The sequence below is a fragment of the Benincasa hispida genome, chromosome 8 (assembly GCF_009727055.1).
Source record: "Benincasa hispida cultivar B227 chromosome 8, ASM972705v1, whole genome shotgun sequence".
Classification (NCBI taxonomy): Eukaryota; Viridiplantae; Streptophyta; class Magnoliopsida; order Cucurbitales; family Cucurbitaceae; genus Benincasa; species Benincasa hispida.
Window position 1 is genome coordinate 4,370,947 of NC_052356.1, and position 14,256 is coordinate 4,385,202.

The 14,256-nt window shown below is 34.8% G+C and overlaps 2 protein-coding genes across 4 annotated transcripts; one reads left to right on the plus strand and one right to left on the minus strand.

Annotated features, from left to right (window-relative positions):
* Positions 1-2,308: 2,308 nt before the first annotated feature.
* LOC120082763 (mediator of RNA polymerase II transcription subunit 21-like) lies at positions 2,309-11,956 on the plus strand. Of its 2 annotated transcripts, XM_039038052.1 has the most exons (6): positions 2,309-2,618; positions 3,094-3,317; positions 4,550-4,627; positions 4,721-4,772; positions 5,056-5,169; positions 11,317-11,956. In XM_039038052.1, exons 2-5 carry the CDS (start codon positions 3,108-3,110, stop codon positions 5,130-5,132), a joined length of 417 nt encoding a protein of 138 aa, XP_038893980.1. In that variant the 5' UTR covers positions 2,309-2,618; positions 3,094-3,107; the 3' UTR covers positions 5,133-5,169; positions 11,317-11,956. The 2 variants fall into 2 exon arrangements, with proteins under 2 accessions (XP_038893980.1, XP_038893979.1); XM_039038051.1 differs by lacking the exon at positions 11,317-11,956 and having other exon boundaries at positions 5,056-5,334.
* On the minus strand, positions 5,892-13,930 carry LOC120082762 (pentatricopeptide repeat-containing protein At2g01860). Of its 2 annotated transcripts, none has more exons than XM_039038049.1 (2): positions 12,167-13,930; positions 5,892-6,875 (listed from the first exon to the last, which is right to left on the minus strand). In XM_039038049.1, exon 1 carries the CDS (start codon positions 13,802-13,804, stop codon positions 12,320-12,322), a length of 1,485 nt encoding a protein of 494 aa, XP_038893977.1. In that variant the 5' UTR covers positions 13,805-13,930; the 3' UTR covers positions 5,892-6,875; positions 12,167-12,319. The 2 variants fall into 2 exon arrangements, with proteins under 2 accessions (XP_038893977.1, XP_038893978.1); XM_039038050.1 differs by lacking the exon at positions 5,892-6,875 and adding an exon at positions 7,532-10,746.
* Positions 13,931-14,256: the final 326 nt, after the last annotated feature.

Genomic DNA, 14,256 nt, shown 5'->3' on the forward strand with positions numbered 1-14,256 from the left:
GGGCCCCACCTTCTCATGATAGAGAAAGAAAATGATTCATAAGTAGTATTATGAATCGAATTGTTCATTAGAGTGTCAGTGGGAACTTAAGGAACCAGATGTATTTACAAGAGTAAAACAGTAATTTTGACCCAGCTGTAAATACGAACGACCTATGAAGGATCAACTTATTGATTATGGTTTATATGGATAGAAATATCTAGTGATAAGAGTGCAACTACCGAGCTATAATGGTGTGTCTTGATAGTTAACGAATAGTAATTAATTCGATTAAATAGTTTTAACGAATTAATTACAAATCATTAGAGTTCATGATCTGTAGGTTCATTAGGTCCCTTTACTAGCTCATTAAATTGGAATAACAAATTGAGTATTGATGTATGAAATTAGGGTTATGAATTTAAAATGTTCAAATTTAATTTTTAGAGTTTTCGATTGATTGTATATGATACAAATATAATCATTTAATTTAATTGAAATTAAATGAAATATCAATTAATATTTAAATTATGATTTAAATATATAACTGATTCATTGTTGAAATTAATATTTTATTAATTTAATATTTAGATATTAAATTAATATTATTAAAAAATCAATTAAAATTAGTTTTATTTAAATTAATTAATTTGAATTAATTTTATAAAATTAATTTAAATAAAATGATTTTTTGAAATCATTTGAGGTTAATAGGTTTTTCCATTTTTGGGAAAAATCTGCTAACATATTTAATGTAGAATCACCAAATTCCATTTCAAGTTTTGATGATCTTTAAGCTGCCCAACATGCAACCATATACATTTTGCATGTTTTTTTACCTATATATTGAAGCTCCATGTATGAAGATTAGAGAGATTACTTAAATATATTTTTCTGAATTGATAACCTAAAAACCCTACTCTGGTTCATCATCAATTCAACTTGTTCAAGTGTTTCCACCTCACGTTCTAGCTTGAGTATAATAGAGAAGATCTTGGTGGTTTTCTTCTTGGTGATTCAAGCTCTATCTTGGTGTTTTTCATCTGAATTCGTGGTGAAATCTTCAAAGATAATATGTGTTTCAAACCCTCTTATGAATATCACATGAACATCATGCTTAAAACTCAAATTAAATGTAGTTTAAGTGCTTATTGATTCTGTATTCTTCCGTTGAATGATATATCATTCCTTCATGTTGAAATCTTCATAACTTAGTATATGAGTGGTTTGTCTCTGACAGACTTGATGAAGTTGGCTCTGGTACAAACTAGATGACGAAGTTTTCATAGCTCAGTTTTGAGTGGTTTGTTTATAATAGACTTGATGAAGTATTTGACGTAATAGTGAAGGTGTGACCGCCTTATATAAAAGAGTTTAAGAGTCATTTTCTATAGCTTTCAGGTGACTCGAGATTTACGTGCATGGCCTTATTAGCACACTCTATATCGTGGAATCAAGAAAAAATACTTAGAGTAAAACATGTTGTGGGGGGTCTCAACTAATGTTATTGAAAGTTTAAGAGGTAACTCACTTTCTCTAATGAAGTTGTTGCCCCACTTCACTATGCATCAATTTTAATCGTTAGACATTGATGTTTAAGTTTGTTCTCCTATCTTTGCTTAGAATATTTTCTTCAAATAATTTGTTTTATTTTTAATTTTGTCATAATAGTCATTTGTGGGGATTATTGGAATGACTCTTGGGCTTAGACCCTTAACAAAAGTAAAAATAATACCACATTGGAGAATTAAGCATTGCCTTAAAGGTATAAATACCCACGCATGCTAGAGGTAACTCCAAGGTGTGGTGGTGGTGGAAGTATAACCCTTTCACCACATGCACGCACCACTGTTGTCCGGGTTCGAGGGTGGTGGGTTCTCCAACATGCAACAACTCTTTCGCTTATGTTTTTTACACTCCATGCTACAAATGGAAAAGAGAAAAGAGAAAGAAAATGATGACATGAAACGGGAGGTAGGTAAAGTAGAATTAGGATTTTTTTATAAAAAAATATATTTTGTGGAGATGCTATGGCTCCAACCTACGACAAATGGGAAAGCGAGAAAGAAAAGGGTGGGATATAAACTAAAATTAGGGGTTTCTTTAAGATAAATATTTATAAATATGTAGGGAGGAGAGTGCTTAGATTTTTAAAATATAAATATTTATAAATATGTAAGATGAGAGTGCTTGAATTTTTTTAAATATAAATATTCGTAAATATGTAGGAAGGATAACTAATTTAAAATTACTTAGTACTTAAGATATATAAAAAAAACATAAGATAAATTAAAAAAGATATGAAATATGAGAGAAATGGAAGATAAACTCAAATTTGAAAATGGAGGAAAATCAGGAATCCGGAGGAAAATAAGGAATCAGAGAACATATTAAAAAAAATAAAGGAAAGGAATCCCAAAACTGAAACGCCAGCGCCAGCCCCAGCCATCCGAAACTCAACCGAAGCTCAATCGCCAGTCGCCATTTCTACCATTTCTCAATCGAAGCCTCTTCATTTCTCCCCTGCTGGCTGCCATCTCCTTCTCCATTTCGAAGCTCAATCGCCAGTCCGCGCCTCGCCACGGCCAGCCATACGAAGCTCAAACGCACCTGCCATCTCTATTCTCCCCTCCATTTCGGTTCGATCTTGTCTTTCACTACCATTTTTAAGTCCACTTTACATTATCGTCCAGTCCTATTAGTTAAAGAGGTCTCCATTGTCTTTACTTTTCCTTTAATGTGATCTTCGTGTTGGTATTCAAATGTCTTAAATTTATAAAATTGTTAAATTTTAAATTTAAGAGCGAAGTGAGAGAGATGAGAAGGATTTGACAAAGCCAAAATAAAAAAGCACTAAAGCGAAATTCAAACTCCCACCTTAGCGAATTGTGTTCTTTTAATAGCAGTCTCTTAATTCAACTAAATTACTCTTGACATTGAAAATGTGGCAAGTACATTATCAAAATTCTTTGACATTTTTAAAACGTCAAATTCTATGATAGCGAGAAAAAAAATCTGAAAAGCTTTGTCAACCCCTTGGAAGTGGTTTGCTGATTTAATTGGAGTGATTATGTGTATTGTTTGCTGAATCATCCTTTGTATAATTCTTCTTAGGGATAAGGTGAAAGATGGACATAATTTCTCAACTGCAGGAACAAGTTAACGCAATTGCTGCTTTAGCTTTCAACACATTTGGGACATTACAAAGAGACGCTCCTCCAGTTCGTTTATCTCCTAATTACCCCGAACCGCCATCTCACGAACCTACAGAGGACAGTGCAAATATCGCAGAGCAGCCCAAGCTCATGAGCGCTGCTCTGGTGAAAGCTGCTAAGCAGGTATGAATTATTTATTCTGTGGGATTGAAGTGTTTGCTCGATTCTTAATACTTCGGGGTGGGAATATGAATGGGTGATGGCCGCGCCTCTGGTTAATAACTTCTTCACGGGTTGAAAGTTGAAACATTAAGAAAAGTATTTGCTTTTTCCTTTTGGTGAAAATTTATGTTGCTATTTTTGTTTTCAAATGTCAGTATCCTAGATTAACTTTATATACATTCGGTCTATTGGATAAGTAACCGAGAATCTACTATCTGCTTGAATCACCCTTGTGTTGAGGTTGGAAGAGAGTAAAATATCAAGGGAGCAGATTTCCCGCTACTTGAGATGCGTACAAATTCTAATGCTATGATATATGATACAATCCATCAAAGGGAGCAAATTTGGTATTGGAAACTTCAATCTATTTTTGCCATCCAACGTCAGATACTACTTAGATAGCTATGGCGTTTCAGATCGCCAATAAAACGAAGTGCTGAGAATTTTTTTTAGTTATTCCTTGCTTTTAACTACCTTATGTATATTTAGCCCCACTTTAAGGAGCTCTCATGCATGTCGATATTTTGGAATCTACTATTCAAACTCTGTATTTGAGACAATGTTGCTGAGAGATTTGATTTTCATAAGTTTCCAACGACGGAGTTGAATGTAGCAATGAATTAAGGTTTGTTCTTTCGAACAATTTCTTTAAGGAATATAGAATTTACGTTTGGGAATCCTAGTGTGATAGTTGTAGGTAATAGAAATGTGTAAAAGTTTTTCAATTCTGGATATATTATTTATTAGCTTTCTCTGAGGAGTTGCAGGGAGTCGACTAAGGATTTCTCCTCCATCCACCTCTTTTTTTTCTGTCAAAAACATTGTTTTCGTTGGAGTGTGTGCTATTTTGTGGGGTTTGTGGGCCAGATAAATAATAGGGATCTTCAAGGGGAGAAATAATAGAATCTTGGGATCTTGGTGTTAGTTTTTTTGGAATTTCTTGCTTAGTCACGTTTCACTGAATTGAAGACCCTTCTTATAGTTAGTTCACCTTTTTGTGGGCGTAACATTCTTGTATGTCCGTGTATTCTTTCATCTTTTTTCAACAAAAGTCTAGTTTTTCATCCAAAAATAAAATTTATTAGCATTTTGAACTAAAGAAAGGGTTGGGATCTTGCTTCATTTATATGCAATCCAATTGAATATGTGTACCTTTTTGACAAAAAATTTATTGTTATTATTTTCTGGCACAGTTTGATGCATTGGTTGCAGCATTGCCTCTATCTGATGGAGGTGAAGAAGAGCAGTTGAAAAGAATCGCAGAACTACAAGTATGAATCTTCTCATATTCTGATGTTGATATACGACCAAGAATTCTCGTGTTGTTTACTTCTCAGTATGTTGAAACTTGTTATCCATTCCAGGCTGAGAACGATGCCGTAGGTCAAGAACTTCAAAAGCAGCTACAAGCAGCAGGTGTTTGTTAATCTTTATATTTTCAACATCCCTAGATGGAAATTATGGGTCCACCATAATTTCAAAAGCATAGCAAAAAAACAAGAAGTTTCTATTTTGGATTGTTACTGTCATATGATTCTATTTCATAAGTCGACTGAATCATTGTTTGGCTTGTGACTTACAATGATTCAAATAGTTTTATTTAATAATTTAAGTCCTAAATTTATCATGTTCACTCCATTCTATTGAATATACTGATACTATGCCTAACTAACAATCTTACTTAAACTGTCTGTTGTAGAGAGAGAATTAATACAAGTTCAGGAGCTGTTCAGCCAAGTGGCAGATAATTGCTTGAACTTGAAGAAAGCAGATTGAAAGAGTTAGGGAATTTTCCTACACTAACAATACCAATGTATGAATATTTTCCATATCTCCCTCATTCATTTTCCGCCATATGGCTCTTTGTTTTTATATTTAATACATGTAGAAGTACATGCAGCTCTACAGTTTAGGCAAGAAAAATAGTTCTATGACTCTATCGATATCTTATTTTAAAAAGGAAAAAAGTTATTCTATTTTTTTTTCTTTTTCCTTTTTTGTTTTTTTTTTTTGTCTTGCGTTGTTATTACTTTGGATTTTATTCAATGATATACCAAAGAAATAGTATATTGGTGATATATGAGGATAAAAGAGAAGTTACCTAAAATATTTAAATATTCATAAAAAAGTTTTAATTATTTTCCAAAATCATAATTCTGTTGTACGGGATATATTTCTGAGCAAATTGAAAACACATATGTTACTTTTTATTTATAGATTTACTTCTTCTAGGGGCTGTTTAGACTCTCAACTTGAAGTTAGCACACTCTATGTTTGGGACTCTAAATATAATAATGTTGATGCTAATCATTCTCTCTCTCTTTGGTACAATGTTTATTATATTATCTAAACTAAAATTGTTTGCATTTTTAACACACCTTATTATAGTGCATAGACTATAATATCCATGAATTATAATAACCAACGAAGTGTCTCAAACGTTCCTTAGTGTTTAAAATTTAGATAATTGTATTAGTCTATGGCTTTTTTTTTCTACTTGTTTTTATGTGTAACTTTTGTTGATTGAAACTTCAGTAGAAGTGATGGAACTTTTTATTAGTCTCTCATTGCCCAAATACACAAACTAATGGAGTTTATACAGAGAGCCAAATACATGTTTAAGCTCTAACATATAACAAAAATTTTCAACTAGCTGGGCTTGATCTTCAATGAGCTTCCTTAACATCCCCCCTCAAGCCAATGGTCTGTGCAGACAAAACATTAAGCTTGAAACGTAATCTTTTAAAATTTGCAGCTGAAAGAGCTTTTGTAAGAATATCTGCAACTTGAGCAAAAGCTGGTGGATGTCTAACGCCAATTTCTTTGCCAAGACAAGATCTCTGATGAAGTATGTCTAACTCCACATGTTTGGTTCTTGAATGCAAAACAGGATTAGCTCTAAGATCTACAGCGCTCAAGTTGTTTGATCAATAGGAATTTTCAGCTCGGTAAACAAAGAATTTAGCCATAGAATCTCAGTAGTTGCAATAGTCATTGAGCAATATTCTGCTTCAGTGCTCAAACGATAAATAATAGACTGTTTCCTAGACCCCAAACTGGATTTTCACCAACAAATATACAGAATCCAGAGGTTGATTTATGATCTTCTGGGATCGATGCCCAGTCAGCACCGGAAAAACCAGTAATATTAAGATGAGTTGATTTATTTAGCAAGAATCCAAAATCACAAGTTCCTTTAAGGTATCTCAATATTCTTTTCACAAGTTGCCAATGGATTAAGGTTGGAGTCTGCATAAAGTGGCAAGCTTTGTTTACACAAAAAGATATTTCAGGTCTAATGAGTGTAACATACTGGACTGCCCACCCCAACAATACTCCTATAAAGCAAAGGATTGCTTTGCAGACACAAAGTAGTTACTGATCATAGGTGTTGCAATTGGATTTGCTTCCATCATTTGTGCTCGATGATCGTAAATATATTTTTGTTGAGACAGAAAAAGACCTCCAGATGATGGATAGGATACTTCTATGCCCAAAAAATGTCAATTTTCCAATATCCTTCAGAGAAAAATTGACAAAAGTAAAGAAATGAGTTCTTCAATCATGGAATTCGAGTTTCCTGCTATTACTATATCATTTACATATATCAGTATGAAGCATCTGTTTAGTGAATCTGAACAGCAAAGACGGATCAGCCCTTGAGCATATAAAACCTAATGAACACAAGAAAGAGGTTAGTCGATCATACCATGCTCTAAGAGCTTGCTTGAGGCCATATAATGCCTTTTTGAGTTTATACTCATGAGAGGTATTGGTAGAAGAGATAAAACCAGTTGGTTGCTCCATAAAAACATCTATTGATAACAAGTCGTGTAGAAAAGCATTGTTGATATCAATTTGTCTAACAGTCCAGCCTTTTGATATGGCAAAAGTAAAGAGTGCTCTGATTGTAACAAATTTTACTACTGGACTAAAAGTTTCACTATAATTGATATCAGCTTCCTTGCCACTAGGCCTACCTTGTATCGAGAGATTGAACCATCAGTATCTTGCTTGATTTTGAAGACCCATTTGCAATCAATTATCTTTTGTTCTTTAGACTGAGGTACCAACTCCCATGTGTTGTTAGTAAAGCATTATACTCTTCCTCGATTGCCTTTCGCCACTAAGGATGTTTGAGAGCTTCTTTAGCTGTAGGTGGTTCATTTTCTGAATAATCAGTTGGAAAAACTTTTGGCTCAAATATACCATTCTTTGATCATGTGACCATCGGATGTGAGGACCTAGGCCCATGAGTATTGATATTATTTCTTTGAGAGTCAGAACTAGATGAAGGCAATTCATCTTCAGTGTTATCAGTAGTAGTACTAGTACAATCCTGTATATCATTGGCACAAACAGCAGGTATTCCACAGATATAATTACTGCAAATAGTATTATCACATCCAGCAGGTGTATCTTCTTCTGAAGGTGAAGGATCAACACAATTCGGTGCTAATAGGTCAGTTGGTATACCATTTTGATCAGAAGAAGAGGAGATAGTGTTAGGGTTAATAGGTGTAGGTGAAGATCATGATGGAATTGAAGAAAATATGGGTGGGGCTGGAAGTAATGTGAATTTATTATTTTCAGTAAGATCTGTGCAAAATGGTACTTTTGGTTTGTTTTTGGGAAAAAGGAAAAGTATTTTCATCAAATTTGACATTTCTTGATATGTATAATCTCCCATCACTCATATCCTTCGAGTATATTACTGTATCAAGAAAAGTACAGGGTAATGACCGAAAATTTAATTTATGATCGTAGTAGGGTCTAAGACAAGGAAAACAAAGACAATCAAAGATTTTCAAGGAAGAATAGTCAGGCTTTTTATTGAGTAGGATTTGAAGAGGAGACAAGTCATGAAGGGTTGAAGTAGAAAGCCGATTAACAAGGTAAACAGCCATGGAAAATGTCTCATCCAAATATTTTAAGGGAATACTCGATTGAGAAAGAAGGGTGATACCAATATCTACAATAATATGGCAGTGTTTATTTTTGGCAATGTCGTTCTGTTGAGAAGTATATGTGAACGGGAACTTATGTTCAATTCCCTAAGAGTTAAGAAAAGGAATAAAAGTTTTGAATTCGACTCCCCCATTAGATTGGAAATGCAAAATGGATAAGCCAATAAGTTTTCCAATGTATACTTTGAAAAATCTGAAAAGTAAAAATGCCTTCAGATTTGTTTTTAAGAAAGTAGATCCAGGTAAAACGAGAATAGACATCTATAAAGCTGATGTAATATTTAAAACTATTCTTAGAAGTTTAATGAGATGGTCCCCAAAGATCAGCAATAAATTGTAGTGGTGCAGTGTAGCGTGTTAGAGGAGGAAAAAGGAAGATAATGACTTGCCAATTGCACAAGCTTGACAGAAGTAAAAAGTTTTATTGTACTCTGCTTTGCTGTTCGTTTTACAATAGGTAATGAAGGATGTCCAAATCTTCTATGTGGTATATCAAAAGAAGATGAAGAAGTACAATTGTTAATAGGTTCACAAGAAAATGCAAAAGACTGGATTTTAGGACAGGAATTTGTGTATTGGTTTGAGTCTTCATCTTAGAATATGAGAGAGGCTTTTCCACTTGAAAAGAGTATAAACCGTGATGAATTGTTCCTTGAAGAAGAATTGTTCCAGTTGCTCGATTTCTTCACAAGACAATAAAATGGATGAAATTCAAAATAGACATTATTGTCTTTATTGAATTGGTCAAAGCCTATAAGATTTTTAGTGACAAAGGGAATGTGAAGTAAGTTTACGAAAAATATGATTTGATTTGGTAAGTGAAGTATAAACAAAATGGGAAATGGACACACGTGAACCATTAGCAACTTGAACTTGTCCTCCAGTAGCTTCTGTGCTCATTGTCAAATTATTTAGATCATGAGTAATATGGTTTGTAGTTCCTGAATCAGGATACGAATATGTATCCTTATTGATATCATTTGATGAAGTCCAGAAAGCTGTTGAGTTTGAGACATTAGTCGGACCAGAGTACTGCATTGGAACATGAAAATAACATTTCGATGTTGTGTCCAAATTTATTGCATATTTGACATTGGACTTTATTTGATTTCCCCAGTTTTTATTTCCTCCTTTTCCAGAATTTCCTCCCTTATTTCTATTGTCAGAATACTGTTGATTATTTTGGTTGAAAGTTCTGTTTGCATCATTTAACGACTTTCCAAAATTTTTGCTACAAGCAAGATTTACAGAGGGAAGATGAGGACTATTTTGAAGAGATCTTTCGTTTTTCAATAGACTTTCTTGAGAAAGTAGAGACGTAACTTCTTGAATATCCATGGATTTCTTTTGAGATGTTATAATAGATACTACAGAATCATAGTTTGTTCCTAATCCAGATAAAATGTGCAATGGATGATCTTCAGTGGTTATAGTTATACCTGAAGCATTAAGCATATCAACAAAGGTTTTCAACTTCCGTAGATAATATTTCAAGGGCTGATCTTTTCAAAGATTCTACAGTTCAATTTGTATATGCATTATTTTCGCCATGCTCTTCATAGCAAACATTTCTTGAAAGATTAGACCAAATCTCTTTTGTTGTACAGTGAAGCAGATCTCCCAAGATTTCTTCGCTTATAGAACCAAGAATCCATGAAAAGATTAATCGATCTTGTCTCTTCCACTGTTGATAGGCTGAATTTTCTTTCTATACTTTTGTTGTTCCTTGTACGATTTTCAGAATTTTATCCGGAGCGGAGTTTTCAGCATACAAATGATCTTCAAGACCATTTCCTTCTGGGGTAGCAACTACTCGTAGTCTCCATAGGAGAAAATGTGCAACTTAGCTTTACAATGCAAATTTGGTTACCTGGGTTTATGATTTGAAAACCTTGATTTGTAATTTCAAATCCATCTTCTATATTTGAAATAGTCATGATTCTTGATCTTCAGAATGAGAGAAAAAATCGTGGGTATCGCTTGACAATCTTTGGTACCAAGTAAAACTTTAGTAGAAGTGGTGAAATTTTTTATTAATCTCTTATTGCCCTAATACACAAACTAATGGAGTTTATATAGAAAGGATTTTTTGTACGGATGACCTCATTTGGGAGGCCCAAATGAAAAATATCCACCTGTAGAAAAGTAATGGAAAGTGGCCTCCTGCTGATGTCATCCACGCGTGATTTTACCACTTGAATATTTTTGCGGATGACTTCTTTTGGGAGTCCAAATGAAAAATGGCCCAAGGTTCAAATTTGCTCAAAAAATGGCCTTTTGCTTACGTCAGCCTTGTGTAGCAACCTTGTGTGCAAGTACTACTTTGTCCTTGGAACAAGTGTGAGGGCTTGTGATCCCACGAACTCTCATTCCTTCCTCTTGCCTTGGACTTCTTCCTCGTGTTATTGTCAGACACAACTTGACTGTTTTAAATGAATTTTAAACATCAGGAAAAAAAATAAACACTTCTTCCTCTTGCACGGATTTCTCTCTTTCGTTTCTTCTACTACTCTCTCTCTCTTGAATTTCTCCCTCTCGTTTCTTCTTCCACTCTCTCATTTTTTCTTGTTTCTTCTTCTACTTCGAAATTCTTCATCTTTAATGCTACCTAACAATACACATTCAATGGATTTCTCGTTTCTTCCTCTATTTCGAAATAGTTGACTTTCTAAACACTCAAATTCCTCTTCATTGATACGGATGTTTTCTTTTTTGGTTTTCGTTTCAAGTGCATGTTAGGGTTTTCATTTGATATTTGTAAGAGAATAATCGAGAGGAAGAGAATCAACCATAGGGGGACATCGAAACATGAGGAAGAATTGAGAGGAAGAAACGAGAGAATTGAGTGGAAGAAATTCAAGAGAATCGAGAGAAAGGAACAAGAGAGAAAAATGAGAAAGAAACAAGAGGAGGAATAGAGAGAAAGAAATGAGATTTTGTTAGAAGTGCCTATACTGTATTTTTTTCTATTTTATCTCTATGTTTTTTTTTAGATGCAGCAATAGATAGCTAATCTAAAGATTTCTGTTGGAGACCATTTTCCTGGCCAAGTTACGAGTATATCACCTCACATTGGGATTGCAAATAAGATAGTCAAAGAAGAGCTTGCAGAGAGGCAACTTGAGTTATTCAGGAGGATCATGTTTGGAAGATTGGTGGATATGGACATTGCCTTCAACAACCCGCTAGTCCATTATATCTTATTGATAGAGTCCCCAACAAAAGGGGTATTGGGTTCAGGAGAGGATTGCAGAGTTCGGGCTTCAATATGGTTGTGAACTATGAGCTAATAGATTCTTTTACTAGTCTATACTATATCGTAGTTGTATTTTGTTATGTATATCATACATGTTTTTTGTTATATACTTTGTACAAACTGTGAATAGTTCAATGAAGCAAATTGTTTGTGACATTTCAATTTAAATTTTGATGATGCAAGTGTACAACACATGAAAATAGTTTTAAAATTAACTGTCGTTACTGTGTACAATAAACAAGAGAAAGAAACGAAATGAACAAATGAGAAGAAGAAACAAGAGCCAAACAACGATCGAGTCAACTTATGAAATGAAACCATACGGATGTAACAATCTAAAATATGAACCTTTTTTTTGGTATGCTTTGGAAATCATGGTGGACCAACAATTTGCATCTAGAGATGTTGAAAATATAAAGATTAACAAGAAGACGAGATAACACATGCTGCTTGTGGCTGCTTTTGAAATTCTTGACCTACATCATCGTTCTCAGCCTAGAATGGATACTAGTGACAAGGTATTGAGAAGTAAACAACACAAGAATTCTTGCTCTTATATCAACATCAGAATATGAGAAGATTCATACCTATAGTTCTGCAATCCTTTTCAACTGCTCTTCTTCACATCCATCAGGTAGAGGCAATGCTGCAACCAATTCATCGAACTATGCCAGAAAAGAATAACAATTAATATATTTTTTAAAAAAGGTACACATGTTCAATTGGATTGCACAGCTGAATCATCTTTTTGATTGCAACAGCATTGAAGTAATTTGTTTATCCATGATAAATCCGGCATTCTCTGCTTCCTTGTAAATTTCTTTACACTTGGCTAACCTCCCTGAAACTAAATAAATGGTGATCATTTTCCTATATACATCATATGTAGGGGCAAAACCAGCTTCCTTAAGCTTTGCAAAATATCTAACAGCCCTTGAAAGATCACCAAGAGTAACAAAAAGCTTTATCATTACACTATAAGCAGGAAGATCAAAAGGACAATTTGCAGCCTCCATTTCCCACACTAAAGATAATGCCTCCCTGTATTTCCTGTCTGAGTAGCGGCTATGAACTAAGGCAGTATACATAACCACACTAGGTTCGTGTCCAGATTCAACATACCAGCTATAAAGTTTCTCAGCAATTTCAAATTTACCAAGCCTTGTGCAGACCTTAATTATAGTTGTAGTATCTTGCTGGTTTAACGTCAAGGCTTCTCTTTGTCCTAGCTCATCCAGTAAGGTAAGAACCAACACGTTTTTATCAGGGTTTTTCCCAAGCTCCAATATCAACTTCACATAAACGCTAGGATCCAACAGTCTCTTACGCTTCTTTGCAGCTACAAGAAGCTTCCAAGCAAGATTTAAGCTCCCACCTTTAATAAACCCTCTCACCATTGCCTCGAGCACACCACGACTAGCAAGTTTAGTGAACTCTTCCAAGTCTAGAGGTACCTTCAGTTCATGGTTCCTTGCAAGGACCTCAACGGTTGAGGCCAAAACACGATCATCCGGAAAGAGTCGAGGTTGTTCCTGCGCCCAAGAAAACGTCTTTAGAGCTCTATCAGGAAGACCCATATGACCCAGTTCCTTAATCGTCAATGACAAAGAGCCCTTCTGCAAAAAAGGACCCCAACGGTTGAGAACCTTGGACACATTTTCCTCCGGGGACAAATCTCTAATCGCCCTGGCAAGGCCAATAAGAAAGTCAGGACGCTTGTAGACTTGCTTAGACAGCAAAGCACGCGAAGAAACCATTATTCTTGGGCGGATTTTAGGGTCAGGAAGCCCTGATGGTCGTAGCTTGTGAGGAAGTGGGAGAGGAAGAGGTCTATCTCGGTTCAATTTACCGGGTTTCTGAGGAATTCTCCCTTGGAAGAGTGATGAAATGGCTTCAATTTCATCTGAATCCCAAACAACATCAGTATCCTTATAGTCATAAGCGTGGATTTCTTCATGCTCATCGTCTTCACCTTTAGGGAGTTGGAAAATCTCAGAGGAAATCAAATCAGTTAAGGATGGGGAAGGGGCAGAGGTTTTGTTCTTCAAGAATTGGTTGACAGCGGGGTCAGGAGGAAGCTTGGCCCGTCGTGGACAGAGGAGGTTTTTGGGTAGGCGTCTTCTAGAGTTGGTCTTGAAATGAGCCATCGTAGCCTGGCAGCCAATTCCTCCATTTCCTTTCACCAGAATGGAAGAGACAGAAGTTGCTGAGAAAATGGAATCCATAAATCCAAGCTAGAAGCTTTGAAGGTGTTTTACAATAGATGAAAAGGAGAAGAAAAACGTTGGTTGGGGAAGAGGAACGATCGTTCGGTGCTATCTTTTATTTCTTTCATTCGCAAGGGTTGATGATTAATTGGGCCGCACCGATTAATCGAGGCTCTTGTCTGATGGGTCGCATCATGAGCCATTTGCGTAATTGCCTTTTCGTGGGGTTTTTTTTTTAAAAAAAATAATAAAAAATAAAAAATTATTTATTTATTTATTTTTGTCATTTTACATTCCCTGGCTTTAGTTTCTAATTCCTTTGTACACTTTTTGTCGAGTTAGCTCAATTTTCTAAATTTGAAAATGCCCCATGCTCCTTTTTTATGCCTATGTTTAGGTTTATTTATTTATTTATTATTATTTAGTTATTTTGATTTTGGATAAACGTTTTAAATACTATTTTCAAATAT

Bases quoted from the DNA above. Each gene is read 5' to 3' on its own strand.
- LOC120082763 (XM_039038052.1), top strand. From the start codon at position 3,108: ATGGACATAATTTCTCAACTGCAGGAACAAGTTAACGCAATTGCTGCT. The intron at 3,318-4,549 runs GTATGAATTATT...TTTCTGGCACAG, and splicing joins TGGTGAAAGCTGCTAAGCAG to TTTGATGCATTGGTTGCAGC. The intron at 4,628-4,720 runs GTATGAATCTTC...TATCCATTCCAG, and splicing joins AAAGAATCGCAGAACTACAA to GCTGAGAACGATGCCGTAGG.
- LOC120082762 (XM_039038049.1), bottom strand. From the start codon at position 13,804: ATGGATTCCATTTTCTCAGCAACTTCTGTCTCTTCCATTCTGGTGAAA.